General features: G+C 38.3%; 1 protein-coding gene across 1 annotated transcript in view; it reads right to left on the bottom strand.

Moving 5' to 3' along the window:
- Positions 1 to 23,980, bottom strand: part of LOC127869056 (E3 ubiquitin-protein ligase UBR3-like) — a 107,228-nt gene that overhangs the window by 63,807 nt on the left and 19,441 nt on the right. The window contains exons 4-15 of the mRNA XM_052411325.1: positions 19,641 to 19,742; positions 19,202 to 19,335; positions 18,124 to 18,352; positions 16,958 to 17,137; positions 16,259 to 16,392; positions 15,314 to 15,406; positions 13,698 to 13,853; positions 10,937 to 11,065; positions 4,790 to 4,842; positions 1,608 to 1,747; positions 347 to 432; positions 1 to 13 (exon numbers count right to left, since the gene is read on the bottom strand). The exon at positions 1 to 13 is cut by the window's left edge and continues 120 nt beyond it. Of these exons, the coding sequence (XP_052267285.1) occupies positions 1 to 13; positions 347 to 432; positions 1,608 to 1,747; positions 4,790 to 4,842; positions 10,937 to 11,065; positions 13,698 to 13,853; positions 15,314 to 15,406; positions 16,259 to 16,392; positions 16,958 to 17,137; positions 18,124 to 18,352; positions 19,202 to 19,335; positions 19,641 to 19,742 (1,449 nt within the window). The remainder of the gene's footprint in view (positions 14 to 346; positions 433 to 1,607; positions 1,748 to 4,789; positions 4,843 to 10,936; positions 11,066 to 13,697; positions 13,854 to 15,313; positions 15,407 to 16,258; positions 16,393 to 16,957; positions 17,138 to 18,123; positions 18,353 to 19,201; positions 19,336 to 19,640; positions 19,743 to 23,980) is intronic.

Here is a 23,980-nt window from a genome sequence, read left to right as displayed (position 1 = left end):
ATTTCTCAGGCATCTGAATTGTTAACATATACTTCACCCTATAGAAGCCAATACAAATAATGTAGAAATAAATGTTTCATCATCCCATTACTGTACATTTTATGTATTTGTTTGGACCACAAATAAAATAAATCACCATTTTTTTAAAGATATTGTATGTTCAAATTTTGCTATTGCTTTATAACGCAAGTGTGTAAGGCCCTGATCTGGTTCATGGATAAGCTTATTTCTCATATATTGGTGTTAAGTTGATAATTTATTTTATGTACGCAATTAAATTTACACGCTTTTTTTTATGAACATGCATACTAGCCTAACTACAAAATGTTGTCTTTAATGCTTATACCAGGTCCATGAGCTGGCTGTGCTGGCGGTCGGCCACAAACAGCAAGGTGGCCATCTCTAGACGTGTCAGCTCCTTGTCTTCCATGCCTGAAAGAGAGGGAGAAGAATGTCCGTAATGTGAAACATAGAAATGTTTGATGCAAATATATAAGTTGTTTGAGGTGTAACCTCACTTTATAGCTTATATGCAAAAAAAAACAAGTGTTAAAAGGCCCTTATCAGTATGTATAATACTAATTTCAATATAATATTAAACTAGAGTAATCAAATATGTCCAATAGGCTCATTTACATTTTGGAATTACAGATAATAAAGATTCTACCACGGCACGTGACTTGTTTTCTATATACAAAGAAGAAAAACTACTGTTGGTTATTACCCCGATATACCAACGGTTGTTTAAAGTGACGTCACTTTGATTGTCCGCGCACTGTTTATGAATGAAGACGACGTCATTTGATTCCAATTGTTGTGGTGACGTCACATTTTCGCGGAAAAGTGGAGGACGTTCAGTTAATATAATTCTCATTTATAACCTTTAAATCGCGGATAACTTATTAATGAAATCGTGTTAGAATCGAAATAATCGACAGGTAACCGTTGGTTATTGCGGTAATAACCAACGGTATGTCGTTCCAATGCTTGTTTTTAAACCACTTGGGCTACGCCCTTGTGGTTTAATTCCTATGCATCGGAACTCCATACCGTTGGTTATTACCGCAATAACCAACGGTTACCCGTCGATTATTTCTTAATTTAATGGGCTCCCTTAAGCCATTCTTGTGAAACTCGCTTAACGAAAATCTTTAAACTTTTGAACACTGGAACCAGATTTTGAAGGCCTTTGCAAACATATTGGATCCAGATGAGACGCCACAAAACGTGGCGTCTCATCAGGATCCAAACTGTTTGCTATTCTGATAGTTTTTTTTGAAAAAAAAAATCGAAGAAAATGCTAATTTTAGAAATTTAGCAGACAACATTTTAGCAGACGACAAATTTCCCAGCATGCAAAGGGCTAACCTAGCTCAGAGAATGGCTCCGACACAAACAACAAGGCTGGTATAATAATTTGACTTTTGCACTTAAAAATTTTGCTAAACATGAGGGTTCAGGAGCCAAAGAGATGAAAAAAGGCCCATGGGAGGCATAATACCATGCTACAGTAGTCTGTGTTTTATTAATGCCCACTGTTTCTTTTCAGCGGTGTATGAAAAGGGAAATTATACGCAGCAGTCAGTTGTTACGAAATAAATATTCACCTAAATATGTCCGTATATGCAGCAGCATGGTAAAAAATTGCAAAACACCCTCAACAATGGCCAATTCTTGTTCCTTTTCCATTTTGTAGATCCTGGCCCCAGGTTCTGGATTGAATGACAACCAGTCACTAATGTGAAACCTACAAATGGGAAAAATGGGAACTAGGCTGTAATGTGAAACCTGCAAATTGAATTTAATAGAACCAGTCGCTTATGTGAAACCTGGAAATGGGCTTAAATGAGAACCTGTCGCTTATGTGAAACCTGGATATAGGATAAATTGAGAACAAATCTGCAATGTGAAAGCCTGCAAATGGAATTAAAATTGAACAAGGGCTGTTTGTAAAACATGCATGCCCCCCCCCCCCCATAAGGGCTGTCAGTTGTAGTGGCAGCCATTGTGTGAATATGTTTTTTGTCACTGTGACCTTAATCTTTGACCTAGTGACCTGAAAATCAATAGAGGTCATCTGCCAGTCATGATCAATGTACCTATGAAGTTTCATGATCCTAGGCCTTATTATTCCTGAGTTATCATCAGGAAACCATTTTATGTTTCAAGTCACTGTGACCTTGACCTTTGACAGTGACCTGAAAATCAATAGGGTTCATCTGCCAGTAATGACCAATTTACCTATGAAGTTTCATGATCCTAGGCGTAAGCATTCTTGAGTTATCATCCGGAAACCATTTTAGATATTGCAAAACTTTAACCAAGGTTAAAGTTTTGGACAAACACAATTAATGAATCACTGTGACCTTGACCTATGACCTAGTGACCTGAAAATCAATAGGGGTCATCTGCCAGTCATGATCAATGTACCTACGAAGTTTCATGATCCTAGGCATAAGCATTCTTGAGTTATCATCCGGAAACCATTTTAATGTTTCGAGTCACTGTGACCTTGACCTTTGACCTAGTGACCTGAAAATCAATAGGGGTCATTTGCCAGTCATGATCAATGTACCTATGAAGTTTCATGATCCTAAGCATAAGCATTCTTGAGTTATCATCCGGAAACCATTTTAATATTTCTAGTCACTGTGACCTTGACCTTTGACCTAGTGACCTGAAAATCAATAGCCCCATCTGCCAGTCATGATCAATGTACCTATGAAGTTTCATGATCCTAGGCCTTATTATTCTTGAGTTATCATCAGGAAACCATTTTACTGTTTGGAGTCACTGTGACCTTGACCTTTGACAGTGACCTGAAAATCAATAGGGGTCATCTGCCAGTCATGATAAGTGTACCTGTGAAGTTTCATGATCCTAGGCGTAAGCATTCTCGAGTTATCATCCGGAAACCATTTTAGATATTGCAAAACTTTAACCAAGGTTAAAGTTTTGGACAAACACAATTAATGATTCACTGTGACCTTAACCTTTGACGGAGTGACCTGAAAATCAATAGGGGTCATCTGCCAGTCATGATTAATGTTCCTATGAAGTTTCATGAATCAGGCGTAAGCATTGTTGAGTTATCATCCGGAAACCATTTTACTGTTTCAATTCACTGTGACCTTGACCTTTGACCTTGTGACCTGAAAATCAATGGGGTTCATTTGCCAGTCATGATCAATGTACCTATGAAGTTTCGTGATCCTAGGCGTAAGCATTCTTGAGTTATCATCCGGAAAACATTGTTCTATTTCCAGTCACTGTGACCTTGACCTTTGACCTAGTGACCTGAAATTCAATAGGGGTCATCTGCCAGTCATGATCAATGTACCTATGAAGTTTCATGATCCTAGGCCTAAGCATTCTTGAGTTATCATCAAGAAACCATTTTACTATTTTGGATATTGCAAAACTTTAACCTAGTGACCTGAAAATCAATAGGGGTCATCTGCCAGTCATGATCAATGTACCTATGAAGTTTTATGATCCTACGCCTAAGCGTTCTTGAGTTATCATCTGGAAACCATCTGGTGGATGGACGGACCGACCGACCGACAGACATGAGCAAAACAATATACCCCCTCTTCTTCGAAGGGGGGCATAAAAAGTCTGAAATGGTAAACCTAGAAATGGATCAAATGTGAACCAGTCGCTAAAGTGAAACATTGAAATGGGATTTAATGAGAACCAGTCTGTAATGTGATGACTAGAAATGGGATAAAATGAGAACCAGTCACTGATGTGAACACTGGGAAATGGGATTTAATGACTAGTTGATAATGTCAAAACCTGAAAATGGGATTTAATAAGAACCAGTCAATAAAAAGAAACCTAGAAATGGGATAAAGTGAAAACCAGTCCGTAATATGACACCTAAGAATGGGTTAATGAGAAAAAGTCTAAAATGTGGAACTGGCAAATGAAAATAAATGAGAAGCATTCTGTTAATCTGGCAAATGGTTTTCAATGAAATTCAGTCAGTTATGTAAATCCTGTTTGTGGAATTTTATGAGAACTAGTCACTTATGTGTAACATGCAAATGGGATTACATGATAAACAAGATGTGTTTGTGAAACACTATGTCCCCCCCCCCCATATATTTGACATTTGACCTTGAAGGATGGCCTTGACCTTTCCTTTTCACCACTCAAAATGTGCAGCTCCATGAGATACTCATGCATGCCAAATATAAAGTTGCTACCTTCAATATTGCAAAAGTTATGGCCAATGTTAAAGTTTGACGCAAACCAACAAACAGACTGGGCAAAAACACTATGTCCCATAGTATAGACTGGGGGACATAAAAATTCAGCCATGTGAAACTTGGAAATGGGATTGAACGAGAATAAGTCTGAAATATGAAACCTAAAAAAATTGACTTAAACGAGAACAAGTGAAACCTGGATATATCTGTAATGAGAACCTGTCTGGATTGTAAAACCTGGAAACCGGATTAAATGAGGACAAGTAACTAATGAGAAACCTGGAAAAGAGATTAAATGAGAACAAGTGTGTAATGTGAAGCCTGCAAATATGATTAATTTTGAACCAGTCTGGATTGTAAAATCTGAAAATGGGATTAAATGAGTACCAGTCTGTAATGTCAAATTTAGTAATGGGATTAAATTAGACCCAGTCACTAATGTAAAACCACTTATTTCTCATAACATAAAAAAATTGTCAAAGATTCTTTGCATTATTTATTCATTTGTTAAAGATTCTTTGCATTATTTTTTCTACAAACAACCAAAAACAGTAACTTGGTAATTCAAAATTTACCTGTCTATCACAGTCTGAACGAAATAGTCTGGATCCAGTCTACAAGCACACACCTACAAAAGAACCAAGTTATTTGCAACTTCTTGTAAATGGGTGAAAGGACCTAGCATTCCATTAAGGGTACAGTAATTACGCTATGTTTTCGAACACTAAAAAATAATTTAAAAAAATTGTGTCCCCCCCCCCCCGCAGCCATGTTATTCAACTGAACGGAAACCATTTTCTAACTCAACTCTCGTATCAAGGAAACAAATGTTCTGACCAAATTTCATGAAAATTGGGCAAAAAATGTGACTTCTAGAGAGTTCACATGTTTTCACTATATACATATAGAGAAAAATTGCCCGCCCACTGGCGCCATGTTTTTTCACAGATCTGGACCATTTTCGACCTCGTCTGACATATCAATAAAACCAATGTTTTGATTAACTTTCATGATGATTGGGCAAAAATTGTGACTTCTAGAGTGTTTACAAGGTTTCTCTATAGCCATATAAGGAAAACTGCCCCGCCCACTGGCGGCCATGTTTTTCAATGGACCGGAACCACTTTTGAGCTCAACCAACATATCATTAATACAGACATATAGACAAAGTTACATGAAGATTGGGCATTAAATGTGACTTCTACAGTGTTTACAAGCTTTTTCTTTTTTTTGACTTAGTGACCTAGTTTTTGACCCAACATGACCCAGTTTCAAACTCCATCGAGATTTCATTGGGTCAAATCATCTGACCAAGTTTCATGATGATCGGACGATAAATGTGGACGATAAATGTGTCGTCAGTCCGTCCACATTTGTTCGTAAACACTCTAGAGTGTTTACGAACAAATGTGGACGGACTGACGACGTCCAAAGACCAGTCACAAAAGCTCACCTGAGCAATCAGGTGAGCTAAAAACAAGAGCTGTCACCATAGGATGACATATGCCCCCTATAAACGCTTTGATAGAAGTTATAGCATTTTTCGAATCCTAAACGCAGATTTTGAAACCTAAACGCGGACCTGAAGTTCAAGGTCAAGGTCACAGGGGTAAAAAATTTGTGTACGTATGGAAAGGCCTTGTCCATATAAACATGCATACCAAATATGAAGGTTATATCTCAAGGGACATAGAAATTACAAGCATTTTTCGAAACCTAAAGGCAGATTTAGAAACCTAAACACGGACCCTAACTTCAAAGTTAAGGTTACAGGGGTAAAAAATTGTGTGCGTGTGGAAAGGCTTTGTTCATATACACTAGCATACCAAATATGAAGGTTATATCTCAAGGGACATAGAAGTTATGAGCATTTTTGGAAACCTAAATGCAATGTGTGATGGAAAGACGGACAGACAGACAGACGGACAGATGGACAGTCCGATCACTATATCCCCCCTTTTCTTCGAAAGGGGGCATAAAAACATCCAACCTCGAATAACAATTAACACATAAATGAAACACAACTACACTTAATTATTATGAAAACATTAATAATCAAAGGGGAGTAACTACTGTATTCTTCAATGCAATATTTAGAAGAGTTGTCTCACATGTTACATGACCTTAATTCAAGATTCATGATTCAAGCCTTTTTACTATATAAATATAAGGAAAACTGCCACGTCCCCCTGGCAACCATGTTTTTCAACAGACCGGAACCATTTTCAAACTTAACTCACGTATCTAGGAAACAAAAGTTCTGACTAAATTTCATGAAAATTGGGCCAAAAATGTGACTTCTAGACTGTTGACATGTTTTCACTATATACATATAGAGAAAATTGCCACGCCCACTAGTGGCCATGTTTTTTCACCGATCTGGACCAATTTCGAACTTGTCCGACATATCAATAAAACCAATGTTTTGATTAACTTTCATGATGATTGGGCAAAAATTGTGACTTCTAGAGTGTTTACAAGGTTTCTCTATAGCCATATAAGGAAAACTGCACCGCCCACTGGCAGCCATGTTTTCAATGGACCGGAACCACTTTTGAACTCAACCAACATGTCATTAACTGAGACATATAGACAAAGTTTCATGAAGATTGGGCATTAAATGTGACTTCTACAGTGTTTACAAGCTTTTTCTTTTTTTTGACCTAGTGACCTAGTTTTTGACCCAACATGACCCAGTTTCACACTCGATCGAGATTTCATTGGGACAAATCTTCTGACCAAGTTTCATGAAGATCGGACAATAAATGCGGCCTCTAGAGTGTTTACGAACAAATGTGGACGAACGACAAAGACCAGTCACAAAAGTTCATCTGAGCAATCAGGTGAGCTAAAAACAAGAGCTGTCACCATAGGATGACATATGCCCCCTATAAACGCTTTGATAGAAGTTATAGCATTTTTGGAAACCTAAACGCAGATTTTGAAACCTAAACGTGGACCCGAAGTTCAAGGTCAAGGTCACAGGGGTAAAAAAATTGGTGCGTATGGAAAGGCCTTGTCCATATACACATGCATACCAAATATGAAGGTTATATCTCAAGGGACCCAGAAGTTATGAGCATTTTTCGAAACCTAAACGCAGATTTTGAAACCTAAATGCGGACCCTAAGTTCAAGGTCAAGGTCACAGGGCTAAAAAAATGTGTGTGTAAGGAAAGGCCTTGTCCATTAACACATGCATACCAAATATGAAGGTTATATCTCAAGGGACATAGAAGTTATGAGCATTTTTGGAAACCTAAATGCAAAGTGTGACGGAAAGACTGACAGACGGACAGACAGACAGACGGACGGACAGTCCGATCACTATATGCCCCTTTTCTTCGAAAGGAGGCATAAAAACATCCAACCTCAAATAACAATTAACACATAAAAGAAACACAACTACACTGTATTATTATGAAAACATTAATAATCAAAGGGGAGTAACTACTCTATTCTTAAATGCAATATTTAGAAGAGTTGTTACACATGTTACAAAACCTTAATTCATGATTTTTTGCAAGCCATTTTACTATATAAATATAAGGAAAACTGCCACGTCCCCCTGGCAACCATGTTTTTCAACAGACCGGAACCATTTTCAAACTTAACTCACGTATCTAGGAAACAAAAGTTCTGACAAAATTTCATGAAAATTGGGCCAAAAATGTGACTTCCAGACTGTTGACATGTTTTCACTATATACATATAGAGAAAATTGCCCCGCCCACTGGCGGCCATGTTTTATCACCGATCTGGATCATTTTTGAACCGAGAAATCAATAAAACCAATGTTTTGACCAACTTTCATGATGATTGGGCAAAAATTGTGACTTCCAGAGTGTTTACAAGGTTTCTCTAAAGCCAAATAAGCAAAATTGCCCCGCCCACTGGCGGCCATGTTTTTTATCCGGACCGGAACCACTTTTGAACTCAACCCACATATCATAAAGACAAACATTTTGACAAAGTTACATGAAGATTTGGCATGAAATGTGACTTCTACAGTGTTTACAAGTTTTTTTCTTTTTGTTGACCTAGTAGCCTAGTTTTTGACACGGCACGACCCAGTTGCGAACTCGACCGAGACCGGTCACAAAAGCTCACCTGAGCAATCAGGTGAGCCAATTACAGTTATATATGTTTTCACTGCATTTTAAATAATTTTAAATGCTTAATTTATTTGACAGAAAGTTACTACAAGGTTGTACTCTGAACAACGAGTTCAAAGATGAGCATGTAATGTACCGATACTCGCTAGTATGAACCTGTAATTAATGCAATAAAAAAGCAAACTATGAATTCTGTGTTTGTTCCTTTCCGATAGTTGTAGTCTAACACCTTCCATTGTTCATAAAACTTGCAATAGGGTGCATTACACTTTGAAGCGTTTATTATTTATCAGTTATTTTACTGAGAAAGGGTAGTACATGTAGTACAATGGTACTATGGTAGTACCATTGCGGTAGATTATTGAACTGTTAATTGGCACTACCCCTGGTAATTGTCATAACGCTTATGCTATCAGGCAAAACCATTGTTTAATACTGGTTTACAAGGTTATTTACCCAATACTGTGAAACCATTTATTTTCGTCGGCACAAAATTTCGCCCTTTTCATAAAAATGACGATTTCGTCCGCTCTTAAATTCGTCCATTTCTGGTTTTGAAAAAAAAACAACGTCCGATTTGTTTGTAATACATGTAATACGCGGTTGCGAAAAAATCGTGCTGGGGAAAGATCAAAATGTTCTTTATTAATTTGTAACAAAGCGCAGAATATATTTCAGTCAGGTGTTGATCACACATCGTCATACTTTAATTGCGTTTAATAGTATTGTCTTTAATCCGGATTCGCCGCGTGTAGGCTGTAAAATCTGCAACACCCCTGAAAAACACAATACACACAATGGGTAATAAAGTTGTTAACAATTAGCGCTAATCAACACTATTATACCTAAACGAAGTCGACGCATTCGATGCAGCCTTATTGCATTCGCGTTTTACAGGTAATGTCAGTTGTCAGTACACTGTATAATGAACACCCCTTTGTGTCAAAACCGGATTTAACTTGAGTGTGAATAGTCGACTGTTTCATGTTCTTTGTATCAATACCATCTGTGTATCTGTATTATAAGTATACCAGTCAACAAACAAGGTGCGCGCTTCCGCATATGGGTATTCGGACCTTCAAAAAATTGACCTACGGTTTAGCGTTCATGCCGTCGAACGCATTAAGCAATATAACTCGTTTTTTTCACTATTTCTTTATTTGCAAGAAAAACTAGTGGCTTATAACTTACCTTGCAATCTTTTTTTCTCGCATTTTGCGAGTGTGCGAGTGTTAATTTCGAGCCCTGTGTATATGCGTGGATTACGCTTGATTTAAATGCCTCATGCCTACGGTAATTCAGTCTTATTTGTTTCAAATATGGGACATGATTGTTCGTTAGGATCTTGAATTCGTCCATCGGTCGAAGGACGAAAAAGGCGAAAATTAATGTCGGACGAATAATAATGGTTTCACAGTAACACAAATGTAATGGTCTGTTGCCTGCTATGTTTTATGATGTTAATTTGGTTGTAAAAGCCCATGATCGAAGTGTCATTAGATATCGAAAACAGGACCGAAATTTGGTAAAATAGCGCTGTAAAATATACTGTCCGAAAACTTAGAGACATAAATTATGGACAAAAACTCGTGTGTCTGAAAATTAAGAGTCACAAAAAATAATTTCATTATTTTTGCTAAAAAACGGGTGTCCGAAAACATAGAGTTATTACGGTAATAATGAAGCAAAAATTCATTGAAACAGTCAGACATTTGCAAAGGTAAAATTATATGTTTGGAACAAAAAGCATGATTTAAAGGCAAATTCTTTAAGAAAGGGGTCTATATTAGGCCTTGAGTAAAGAGAAAATGCACTGGCCTGCATGAGGTAAATGTCTGCTTCCATCAAAAGGTAAAATTAAAATTTTAAAATAAAAGCAACCTTTTTTAAATAAATTTTATTGAATAGAGGTACTAATTAAGGTCAGTGGTAAAGAAAACAAGAGGGCCTGAAAGGCCCAAAGTCGCTCACCTGAGATAACAAGATATTATTGGGAAAAAACTTCTGACCAAGTTTCACGAATATATCTGAAAATAAATGTGGCCTCTAGAGTATTAATAAGGTTTTACTATAGCCATATAAGTAAAAACGCCCCTCCCCTGGGGGCCATGTTTTTCAACAAACCGTCATCATTTTCGAACTCATCCAAGATATTATTGGGATGAATCTTCTGACCAAGTTTTATGAAGATCAGACAATAAATGTGGCCTCTAGAGTGTTAACAAGATTTTACTATAGCCATATAAGAAAAAATGCCCCGCCCCTTGGCAGCCATGTTTTTCAAGCAAACGTAACCATTTTCGAACTCAGTCAAGATATCATTAAAACCAATCTTCTGACCAAATTTCATAAAGATTGGACAATAAATGTGGCCTCTAGAGAGTTAACAAGGCAAATGTTGACGCCGCACAATGCACAACGGACAACGAACGACGGACAAAAAGCAATCACAAAAGCTCACCATGAGCACGTTGTGCTCAGGTGAGCTAAAAAAGCACTGACCTGCATGAGATAAATATTAAAATAAGGGAATAAAAGAATGATTTGAAGAAATTTTCTTGAATAAAGGGGCCTTATTTAGGCCACTGGATAAGACACAAACTCTGACCTGCATAAGGTAAATGTCAGCGTCCACCATCGAGTAGCAGAAGTGGCACTGGACGTAGGTCATGGGTTGACCTTTGATCTGGAGGCCGTTACGCACCCACATGTTGCTGTAGATCTCAGCTGTGGCTACCTGTGGGGCAATTACTTGCTTAATTAAAATCAATTAAATTAATTTATGACCTAGGTCATGGGTTGACCTTTGATCTGGAGGTCATAACACACCCACATGTTGCTGTAGATCTCAGCAGGAAGACACCGTTTTTATGATAATTTAGTTATAAAGGAAGTCTCTTATTACCATAAATAAGGCAGAAAGTTGATGTTCCTGATAAGCCTGTGGGGACTGCAAAGCCTAACCTGGGGAGACATTTATGAACATGCAATAAACCCCCTTTTCACAGAGCAAGGCTCAATTTAACCCTTTGCATGCTGGGTAATTTGTCATCTGTTAAAATGTCGTCTGCTGAATTTCTAATATTAGCATTTTCTTAGATTTTTTTCAAAGAATACCATCAGAATAGCAAACAGTTTGGATCCAGATGAGAGGCCACGCTCTGTGGCATCTCATTTGGATCCAAACTGTTTGCAAAGGCCTTTAAAATTAGGTTCCAGCACTGTTAGGGTTAAATTTGTTACAATATTGGTATAGACAACAGAACAATCAACATAAAGGAAACTGCTATCTGTGCTGCAAGAAACAGGTGATAACTTATTTTAAATTTATCAATAAAAATTGTTTGAAATAAATCAACACCATTTAAATACAATAAAATATACCTTACTTTTCCAACAACAAAACAAGAGCTGTCACCATAGGATGACTTATGCCCCCTATACACGCTTGGTAGAAGTTATGAGCTTTTTTCGAAACCTAAACGCAGATTTCAAAACCTTAACGCGGACTCTAAGTTCAAGGTCAAGGTCACAGGGGTCAAAATTTGTTTGCCTATGGAAAGGCCTTGTCCATATACACATGCATGCCAAATATGAAATTGCTGTCTGAAGCGACATAGAAGTTATAAGCATTTTTGCGAAATCTAAATGCAAAGTGTGACGGACAGACGGAGAGACAGTCCGATCACTATATGCCCTCCTTTGGAAGTATAAAAATGTTTTAGAATATCAAAATAAATCAGAAAGCCACATAAACTAGAGAGCGGACACCATGCTAAATCCTTGAAATGCACTAAGTGACCCCGTGACCTAGTTTTTGACCCGGCATGACCCATATTCGAACTTGACCTAGATATTGTCTTGATACAACTTCTGACCAAGTTTGGTAAAGATCAGATGAAAACTACTTCAATTAGAGAGCGGACACCATGCTAAATCCTTGAAATGCACTAAGTGACCCTGTAACCTAGTTTTTGACCCGGCATGACCCATATTCGAACTTGACCTAGATATTGTCTTGGTACTACTTCTGACCAAGTTTGGTAAAGATCAGATGAAAACTACTTCAATTAGAGAGCTGACACCATGCTAAATCCTTGAAATGCACTAAGTGACCCTGTGACCTAGTTTTTGACCTGGCATGACCCATATTCCAACTTGACCTCGATATTGTCTAGATACAACTTCTGACGTTGGTAAAGATCGGATGAAAACTATTTGAATTAGAGAGCGGACAGGAAAAGTGTGACAGACTGACAGACAGACAGACAGACAGACAGACTGACGGACAGTGCGAAAACTATATACCTCCTTTTCTTCAAAAGGGGGCATAAAAATCCACATAAAACACAATTTAACTTAATGTACCAGATTTCTAGATATAAAAGAAGTAATTTATATAAATAACCTCGAACATTGTTACAAACAAGACTCTTGAAACCAAAATGCTTGGTAAGCTCGGTTTAAAGAAAAAATGTGTTGATCACAATGTACGTTTTAATGTAATCCTTCCAGAACGTGAACCTTATTTGCTCCAGAAATTTCCATTTATGTGGACAAACCGACAGACCAACATACAAACCTACCAACCGGCAGATTGACTACAATTGATCCATTTCAGGGCTTACTCTACCTATTGCCAAATTATCCAATGGCTACAAATAAAGAAATTGGATAGATAAGTTCCTGTTTGGCTTCTTAATCACCCATAATTTTCAAAAATAATAAGAATTCAGACACAAACAAGGTGTGTTTGTGAAACACTATGCCCCCCCCCCCATATATTTGACTTTGATCTTGAAGGATGACCTTGACCTTTCACCACTCAAAATGTGCAGCTCCATGCATATGAGAAGTTGTTACTAAGTTATAGTGTAAATTAAATTAGCGATTTTGACCCATGACCTTGAAGGATAATCTTGACCTTGACCTTTCACCACTCAAAATGTGCAGCTCCATGAGATACATGTGCATGCCATATATGAAGTTGCTATCATCAATATTGCAAAACGAAGTTATAGTGTATATTAAATGAGCAATTTTGACCCATATATTTGACCTTTCACCTTGAAAGATGACCTTGACCTTTCACCACTCAAAATGTGCAGCTCCCTGAGATACACATGCATGCCAAATATGAAGTTGCTATCTTCAATATTGCAAAAGTTATGGCAAATGTAAAAGTTTGACGCAAACCAACAAACCATCAAAACAACAAACAAGCCAACAGACAGGGCAAAAACAATATGTTCCCCAATATAGACAGGGGGACATAAAAAGGAAAATTTGGCTATCCACAATATTGAGCCAGACAGACCCTTCTCTCAATGAATAGGTATAACACCAAGATGATCTGCTGCCTATATTACCTGTATCTGCAGAACGTGAATGAGCAAAGTCTTGAGCATGCGTTCTGGAGGTACTACTGCCAGAAGATCCTGATGCTGATACTGGACGGCCTGCACCATGAACGTGGCCAGGTAGCGATGGAGGGGCAGGTGAAATGTCAACTGCAGGGGGTTGGGCTGTAAAAGAACATGGCAGAGTACAGGCAAGGTAGCGATGGAGGGGCAGGTGAAATGTCAACTGCAGGGGGTTGGGCTGTAAAAGAACATGGCAGAGTATAGGCCAGGTAGCGATGGAGGGGCAGGTGGAATGTCAACTGCAGGGGGTTGGGCTGTAAAAGAACATGGCAGAGTATAGGCCAGGTAGCGATGGAGGGGCAGGTGAAATGTCAACTGCAGGGGGTTGGGCTGTAAAAGAACATGGCAGAGTATAGGCCAGGTAGCGATGGAGGGGCAGGTGAAATGTCAACTGCTGGGGGTTGGGCTGTAAAAGAACATGGCAGAGTATAGGCAAGGTAGCGATGGAGGGGCAGGTGGAACATCAACTGCAGGGGGTTGGGCTGTCAAAGAACATGGCAGAGTATAGGCCAGGTAGAGATGGAGGGGCAGGTGGAATGTCAACTGCAGTGGATTGGGCTGTAAAAGAACATGGCAGAGTATAGGCCAGGTAGCGATGGATGGAGGGGCAGGTGGAACATAAACTGCAGGGGATTGGGCTGTAAAAGAACATGGTGCAGTATAGGCCAGGTAGCGATGGAGGGGCAAATGGAATGTCAACTGCAGGGGGTTGGGCTGTAAAAGAACATGGCAGAGTATAGGCCAGGTAGCGATGGAGGGGCAGGTGGACCATACACTGCAGGGGATTGGGCTGTAAAAGAACATGGTGCAGTATAGGTCAGGTAGCGATGGAGGGGCAAATGGAATGTCAACTGCAGGGGGTTGGGCTGTAAAAGAACATGGCAGAGTATAGGTCAAGTAGCGATGGAGGGGCAGATGGAACGTCAACTGCAGGGGGTTGGGCTGTAAAAGAACATGGCAGAGTATAGGCAAGGTAACGATGGAGGGGCAGATGGAACGTCAAATGTAGGGGGTTGGGCTGTAAAAGAACATGTCCGAGTATAGGCAAGGTAGCGATGGAGGGGAAGGTGGACTGTTAACTGTAGGGGGTTGGGCTGTAAAAGAACATGGCAGAGTATAGGCCAGGTAGCGATGGAGGGGCAGGTGGAACGTTAACTGCAGGGGGTTGGGCTGTAAAAGAACATGGGAGAGTATAGGCTAGGTAGCGATGGAGGGGCAGATGGAATGTCAACTGCAGGGGGTTGGGATGTAAAAGACAAGTCATAATATGTAAACAGCCATATAGTCCAGACATGGTAATACAAATAATAAAAATAAAATATGCTTGAAAATAAATATCAAGGACAATTGATGTCTTCTGAATGTTCAGGGGATTAAATTAGTGTTTTTTATTGATTTTGTTGAGTATTTTTTATCCTTTTTCATTACCAGTATTCAAATGACATACCCAATTAACAGGCATTAATAACAAGCTCTCATATCTCATGCCGAGTGATATTATATAACAAGTTATATTACTTTATCTTTATGTTAAACCTTAAGAAGTCTCAGGATGTTCTTACATTGGTAGACTCCTTGCATGAGATTGCATCAAACCAGTCTTGAAGTGATTCCTGGCAGGCCTGTATCATGTTTTTCGTCACATAGTACGAGTTCTGAAAAAAACAATTCACAGCTGATTTAAACAAGAGCACCGCATAGCCGGTGCCAACGCTCGACTGCGGGTGCAGTTTTGAATAAATGTAAGCTTGTCAGAAGAATATTAGGTCACAGTGACTGTGACCTTTGACCAAGTGACCCAAAAATGGGTGTGGCCTGTAGAACGCATCAAGCTGCAGCTACATATGAGGTTTCAATGTTCAAAAGGTTAAAAAAATGTTAAGGTTTACGCACGGTGGACGGCGGACAACAAGCTGGCTATGACAATACCCCGGGTTTTCTCATAAAACAGCCCAGCTAAAAACATGTTTTTCGTCACATAGTACGAGTCCTGGAAAAACACTTCACAGCTGATTTAAAAAACGTTAAACATTTTTGATTGCATATTTGTTAAGATTAAATTAATTGTACTAGAGATCTAAAGCTTAAGTTCATAATTTAAAAGTTTGTTGGATACGGGTCATGGAAATACAATTTACAGCTGTGTTGCCATTGGGTAGTGGGTATTGTGTCCACCTAGTGACCAGGGGGTCATGGGTTTGATACCCACAGTGGGAGCATTCTTCGATCTCCCTAAAACATACCAAGTACTGGTTCTACCCAGGAAACAGATTCGAGGCATTTCAATCAGCCATAGGCTTTCAATGCAAACAAGCTTAAATAAACAATGACTATCTATGATTCAAGTTTTAAAGGCTTCATTTCCAACCCTAAGGTAATGATGAGCAGCAAACAGCATAAAACCTGAACAGACTGCCAGTTATTTGCAGGCTGTTCTGGTTTTATGCTGTTTGCATAAAGCCATTTTCACTTTGCTTTTGAGCGGGAAAGGGTTAAAGCTGCTCTACCTCTCGTCTGAGATGGGATATCAGAGACCACATGGGTGAGGCAGAGATCTCCAGCTCAGCAGAGAAGGCAGCGTAGTAGGTGTCTGGCTCAAACTCTACGTGCTGGTGTAGCTCTCGGGTGTTCAGATTCATTCCTGAAATAACAACAGCAGACATAAAGGATTTATTGTATCTATTTTTCAGCAAAAAAAAACACAACTAAACTTCCCAATTTTAGTCAAAACAACTAAACACACAACTAAACTTCCCAATTTTAGTCAAAACATATTTTTCCCAAGAAAATCCAAAGCGCTCTGGCCCCATTCCAAAAAGTGGTAAAAATTAAAAATAAAACACTGGCACTCACCTAGAAAATATGACAGAAAGTCATGTAACATTTGACAAATTATTCATGATTGGTAAACTGGGATGTCAATTTCCACCAATGAAATGGGTCATGTGAAAAGGGGGTTTAATGCATATGTCATCCCAGATTAACCTATGCACTCCGCACAGGCTAATCAGGGACGAAACTGTCAGCATAAACTGGATTTTTGCTAAGAAGAGACTTTCTGTAAAGAAAAAAATAATAAAAGTAGAAAGTGTTGTCTCTGATTAGCCTGTGCAGACTGCACAGACTGATCTGGGACGACACTTTAGGCACATGCATGAAAACCCCTTTTCTAAAAGAATGGTCCATATTTATTAGTATTCACCCACCTTGAAAATATGACAGAAAGTCGAGCCACATAGTTACGAGCTTCATATCAGAAAGGAACTTGTACGCGATGTCCTCGTGTGACAGTAGGTTAATCAGGTCACTGATGATGGGCCAATAGCAGTGGTCCTTCATTGACTCGTGGCTGCAGTCCACCACTTGGTGGAAGTTCTGATGTAAGTCTAAGGAGCCACATAAAAAAGGCACATTCATGAAATACAATATTTGTATGCTGAATTTGTATTCTAGTTTGTTTGTATTTTTTCATTGCATTTCTAATTTTTATTTCTATTTGTAGTAATTAGGACCTTGATGAGGTTACATGAATAGATCTTGTATTGAAAATTCATTTAATTTAATGTTGTGAATGCTTAATTTTTATTGGTTTTCAGGTTGCATTATAGTTTTTCTTTTTTTTTCTCTAATTTTAGTAATCACATATTTAGAGTAATGTGCAAAATGATTTTACTTAGTTGTCATACAACTAATACACAAAATCTCTTTAAGGTTGTTATAACACAGACCATACAGTAACTACTGCTTCGGCACACAACACCAGCACTGGCTAATCTTGGAGGACACTACACTTATTCATTAAAGGGGCCTTTTTACAGATTTTGGCATGTTTTGAAGTTTGTCATTAAATGCTTTATATTGATAAATGTAAACATTAAATTTTAAAAGCTCCAGTAAAAAATCAAAAATAAAATTTAAAAAAGGGAAAAAAAGAAGCCCGCACCAGGCTCGAACCAGTGACCCCCGGAATCCTGAAGTAAAAACGCATTAGCCAACTGAGCCATCCTGCCAAACATACATGAGATGCCTATTTTATACGTTACATAAGCAATCTTCGTAGTTTCACAACTTTAAACGACAACAACAGAACTATCCAAATTATTCAATCGTTTCGCGTTGCAACACTTTATAATTTTTAGGTTTTTAAATCGTCAAAAGATGCATATAATGGCTATGTTATACCATGGCAAATGTACAGTAATAGAATCTACTGTTTCCTCACAAATATCACAACTAAACCGAAAATTTGCGAATCTTAAACAACTTTTTTCAATTTTGTCAATTTACCAAACCGTGAAAAGATCCCAGTTTTTCCTGAAGGAGGCTTATATGATCTCGTGTTACAACCGTAGCATCCCCCCCCACAACCCACCTTGAAGCGTGCTGTCAGTAAGTATCTGCTCCATCATGTTCTTCAGGCTGACAATGAGCACGTATAGGAGGTTGTACTCCTGGACCATCTGACACGCCAGGGTCTCCGTGGAGAACAGCTGTACACTGATGTGGACCACTCGATTGGCCACTGTCTGACGGTCCAGCGCCTTTACTAGCACGCGTGATATCCGACTGTAGTGCTGGATGAAAGCACGGGTGAATGCTTCCTGCAACAAGAGATGTTAGTAAAACAAGCAATCCAAGTTACTTTTTTTTAACATTTTTATTTGCCTAGTTGAACATAATTGGATTGTAGATATTGATTTGCAGTTTTTAAAACAGTTTGAATTTGTTATATATCTTAACAGGTTCTAAACTTGGGCAATTTTTTACTAAAACAAGCATGCTTACAGGCTTGCAGCCAAGTATTGAATTTTGCAAGGTTCAGGAGAATTTTTGCATAACCCTGCGGCCCTGACAATAGAGAATGTTGTCAAAGGAAAGGTGACACACGTAATGACCTTTGATGTGGGGCAAGTGGGGATATTATATGTGAATGACTGCACGCGCTAAAGAGCGCTTTTGATAAAAGAGCAAACTGCGCTTTTCAAATCCTAGCTGTAGCACAGTTAAACCTTTCCTGTAAGACAGAAAGTGAAAATGGCTATATGCAACCAGCAACTAAAATAGCCTGCGAGTAATTCGCAGTCTGTTCAGGCTTCATGCTATTTGCTGCTTATTTGTATCTAAGGGTTGGAAATGAAGCCTTTAAAACTTGATTCGAGTAAAAAGGGCTTTAATTTACTTTGATTATCTCAGGGACTACAAATGCCTATCTGAAAGGGAAAGAGTTAAAAAATAAAACAATTCACTTTAGTTTAAACCTATTTATTTTAGCTCGATTGCATAGAAAGCCTAAGGGTTATTTGAAACGCTCATGAGTCCGTTTCCTGGGACTAAAACCAGTACTTGGTGTGTCTGGGGGAGATCTAACCAACCCTCCCTCAATTAGGATCAAACCCATGATCTCCGGATTGCTAGGCGGACACCATATCCAAAATGCCACGGCAACTTACTTTGTATCTAAGATCTGGTAGCAGACTTAACAGGAGGGTCACGATCTTCTGAGGAAATTCAAATTTCACCGTCCAGAATACAAGCTCCTCCAGGAACGTCTTGTGGACGAGCTTCTGGTTCAATCCAGGTATATCTGAATACACAGAAAACAATATTCTTTATTGAAAGATGAAGATTATCATGAAATCAGATTACTTACTTACCTCAAATGGAAAGAAAAATATGACGATCTAAACGTTTATATTCATTAATACCTAGACAAACTGAAAACATGATCATTTCTAATTAATTACATGTTTTTTTATAGCAGACTTGCATCTTGTCATAAAGTGAAAACTCAAATTAGATGAATAGACTCGTTCCAAAAGCATAGGCTAATCTGGGACAACACGAGCATTAAGCCCCATTTTCCCACAGCAAATCAGTGGAAGTACTTACCGTCCAGCTCATCAAATCCTCGAGGATACTGGAGGGAATCCACGGCAGCCTCATAGTCCCGCTTGCTCTTCATGTAGAAACTGTTAGACGCCTCTGCTTCACCTGAAAACATATTTCAACAAGCATATGATGGAACAGTGTTTTTTTCACCATTTTGGAATTGGGGCCGGGTCCCTTTGAATTGGGAAAATTTGATGCGTTTTGACTAAAATTGGGAAATTAGTGTTGTTGCTGTTATTCTACGAAATGCTTTAAATTGAGAATAGAAGTGTTTTCAGTATTGTTTTTACTAAGGTTAAATTTATATGACTGGATGGGAGACGGACAACATGTTGAAAAAAAATTAAACAAATTTGAAACCTTCAATTAGGATTTTTTTGGTCCCATTTGGGAAAATATATGCTTTTTATGTCCCCCACTATAGTAGTGGGGGACATATTGTTTTTGCCCTGTCTGTTGGTTAGTTGGTTGGTCTGTTGGTTGGTTGGTCTGTTTGCGCCAACTTTAACATTTTGCAATAACTTTTGCTATATTGAATATAGAAAATTAATATTTGGCATGCATGTGTATCTCATGGAGCTGCACATTTTGAGAGGTGAAAGTTCAAGGTCAAGGTCATCCTTCAAGGTCAGAGGTCAAATATATTTGGCCAAAATCGCTCATTTTATGAATACTTTTGCAATATTGAAGATAGCAACTTGATATTTGGCATGCATGTGTATCTCATGGAGCTGCACATTTTAAATGGTGAAAGGTCAAGGTCAAGGTCATTCTTCAAGGTGAGAGGTCAAATATATGTGGCCCAAATCACTTTTTTTATGAATACTTTTGCAATATTGAAGATAGCAAGTTGATATTTGGCATGCATGTGTATCTCATGGAGATGCACATTTTGAGTGGTGAAAGGTCAAGGTCATCCTTCAAGGTCAGAGGTCAAATATATGTGGCCCAAATCGCTTATTTTATGAATACTTCTGCAATATTGAAGATAGCAACTTGATATTTGGTATGCATGTGTATCTCATGGAGCTTCACATTTTGAGTGGTGAAAGGTCAAGGTCAAGGTCATCCTTTAAGGTCATATATATGTGGCCCAAATCGCTTATTTTATGAATACTTTTGCAATATTGAAGATAGCAATTTGATATTTGGCATGCATGTGTATCTCATGGAGCTGCACATTTTGAGTGGTGAACGGTCAAGGTCAAAGTCATCCTTCAAGGTCAAACGTCATATAGGGGGACATTGTGTTTCACAAACACATCTTGTTTCCATTGGGAATTGGGGCCAAATACCGGACCTGATTTTTAACAAAAACAAGCAAATTCGTTGAATTGATATCCCCCGCCAAATAAATTTATGGATGGGTGTAGAACTAAAAGAAAAGGTATAAGTGAAGGGTTGTGCCTTTTGTCAATTTTTTTAAAAACTCATTTGTACCTGTAATTTCTAAGTTCAAAGATGTAAACATAATTCTGAAAAAAATGATGGTCAGTTCAGGGGTTTTAGCTTACGACCTTACATGAAGCATTTGTGTAACCTTGACCCTTGATGTGAATTGTATGACCTTACATGAAGTATATTCAGAGCTCTAGATAAGGATTTGTGAAATAAGTAACGGTACTGCCACTGACAGAAAGAAAAGGAGTAACGCTGAAAATCAATAAGTACCTGTACTACCATATCCAAAAATACAGGTAGTACTGTACTACCTGTGTTCTTTATATTGAAATGTATATAACTGACTTTACAGAAACATTTGCAGCAATTATATTAAATATATTTAGCTTCTTAAATTCTGCATTATTATACAAATAAAACTACACATTAAAACGCATGACTAAATACTATTTCTTCATTTTTCTTGACAAGAAAACACAAGCCAACTAGTAAGCTAAGTAAATGAACACTAATGTCACTGTCTCATTTCAAAAGAATCGTTGCTTTAGCAGTTAAGTGTCAAAGTTGCAAAGTAGCCACCGATGCAATCAAATTGTTTAATATCGGGGCGACTATGTCTTTTTCTGGGTTGACATATTGAATATCAGGATAGTTAGACAACCGTATGTAGCCATTATATGACAACAAAGTGTTTTTTTTTAAATCGAAAGTTAGCCGGCCTTCCCTTGTCCGCATACATATTGTTTTTGACGGGTTTACAAGTTATTGGAAATCACGCGACATAATAGACAATAATATCTGAACCCAGTCTACAACTTTTCGGTAATTTAAATAAACAAAAAGCGCTGTTGGGTTAGAGACCAACAAATCACGCCGCGCTGAAGCGGACGTATCGGTACGGCCAGATTATTTTTGTTAATGCGTAAAAGGGATATTCAAGTCGTAATTGTACGTCTAGTTTATAAAAATAAATGCGTAAACCTTCATGAAAAAGCCGTATTTACGGCTGTACGGCCCTTATCTGGAGCTCTGGTATATTGTGTGATGTTGACCTTAACCCTAAAACATGAACCTTGACCTTAACCCTAGACAAGAATCTTACATATGACACACAGCATGGAAGAAGATGGAGAAGAATTATGGAAGGTTATTACAGAATCCACTGATGCATAGTTAAATACACGTAATGGCTAAATAATAAATATTTCTACAAATGTATGTCCTTTGATGTGTGACCTCGACTTTGGTCTGCTTGATAATTAGGGAACAACTAGAGCTTTGTCACAGATGTGACGTATACCCCCACATGCTGCATTGACACGGACTATTTTGCATTCTGTCTTCACAAAACAAGAGAATCTAATTTATGGCGATTTTTAAGAATTATTATGCCATTATCAAGTATGGCCATTTTGACCTTCCAACTCTTGAATTCTTTTGCATGACACGCCATCCAATGACTGTGAACAAAATAAATGTACAGAGTCATTTTAAAATCTCACAATGAATGACATAGTTATGGCCCGGAAAAGATTTTTTTTTGGCCATTTTTGACCTTTAAACTCAAAGTGTGACCTTGACCTTGGAGATATTGACATAATTATTTTGTGTGACACACCGTCCGATGATGGTGAACGAATGATTTTAAAATCTCACAATGAACAACATAGTTATGGCCCGGACAAGCTCATTTATGCCCATTTTTGACCTTTGAACTCAAAGTGTGACCTTGACCTTGGAGATATCAATGTAATTCTTTCGCGCGGCACACCGTCCAATGATGGTGAACAAATGTGCCATATGATTTTAAAATCTCACAATAAACAACAAAGTTATGGCCCGGACAAGCATTTAACCTTTGAACTCAAAGTGTGACCTTGACCTTTGAGACATTGACGTACTTCTTTCCCGCGACCCACCGTCCCATGATAGTGAACAAATGTACAAAGTCACTTTAAAATCTAACGATAAATGACATAGTTATGGTCCAGACAAACTTTCTGTTTAAAACGCACTAAGTGACCTCATGACCTTATAGTTTTTGACACAGCATGGCCCATATTAAAACTTGACCTAGACATCATCTAGATACATCTTCTGACCAAGTTTGGTGAAGATCGGATGAAATTTTCAGGACAGACAGACCGACAGACAGACTGACAAAGTGACTCCTATATAATTACATCAGTACTTTTTGAGAATCCATTCAGTATGGTAGAACCCTTACCAAATAAGGCATATTTAATCAAAATGTGTGATTTTGACTTTTGAGTGTGACTTTGACCATGACCCTAGCAACCTGGATCTTATATTTGACACTCAGCTCGACAATGGAGAACAATTGTGGACAGTTATTACAGAATCCCTTGAGGCAAAGTAAAAGAATGACTAGATAATGAATAAGTCATCAAATTAATGTGTGACATTTGACCTCAATGTGAGACCTTGACCTTAGCCCCTAGGATTATGGGTGATGAATGTGAAACACCCCCAGATGATTGAGAACAACTATGGCCAGTTTCATGGCTCTGGCTCATATGTTAATGGAGATAAAGCTTTTAGCTTATATTAACAAGCAAATTCGTTGAATTGATATCCCCGCCAATATGCTTCTGGACACAAAAGTGTTATATTTGACACTCAAAAAAGCATTTTTTTCAAGATACAAAGGGCCATAACTCCGTTAGTAACAGATCATGAAATGGTGTACAATGCCATTTGGTGTGCATCATCCTCTTATCCATATATATGCTCATACAAGGTTTCAATGAAATCAGCCAAAGCACTTCCAAGATATGGCTCCGGACACACAAAAAAGCATTTTTTCAAAATACAAAGGGCCATAACTCCGTTATTAACAGAGTTGTAAAATGCCATTTAGCGTGCATCATCCTCTTATCCATATATATACCAAGTTTCAATGAAATCCGCCAAAGCAC

The sequence above is a fragment of the Dreissena polymorpha genome, chromosome 2 (assembly GCF_020536995.1).
Source record: "Dreissena polymorpha isolate Duluth1 chromosome 2, UMN_Dpol_1.0, whole genome shotgun sequence".
In the NCBI taxonomy this organism is placed as follows: domain Eukaryota; kingdom Metazoa; phylum Mollusca; class Bivalvia; order Myida; family Dreissenidae; genus Dreissena; species Dreissena polymorpha.
This window is presented reverse-complemented; position numbering and strand designations above follow the sequence as displayed.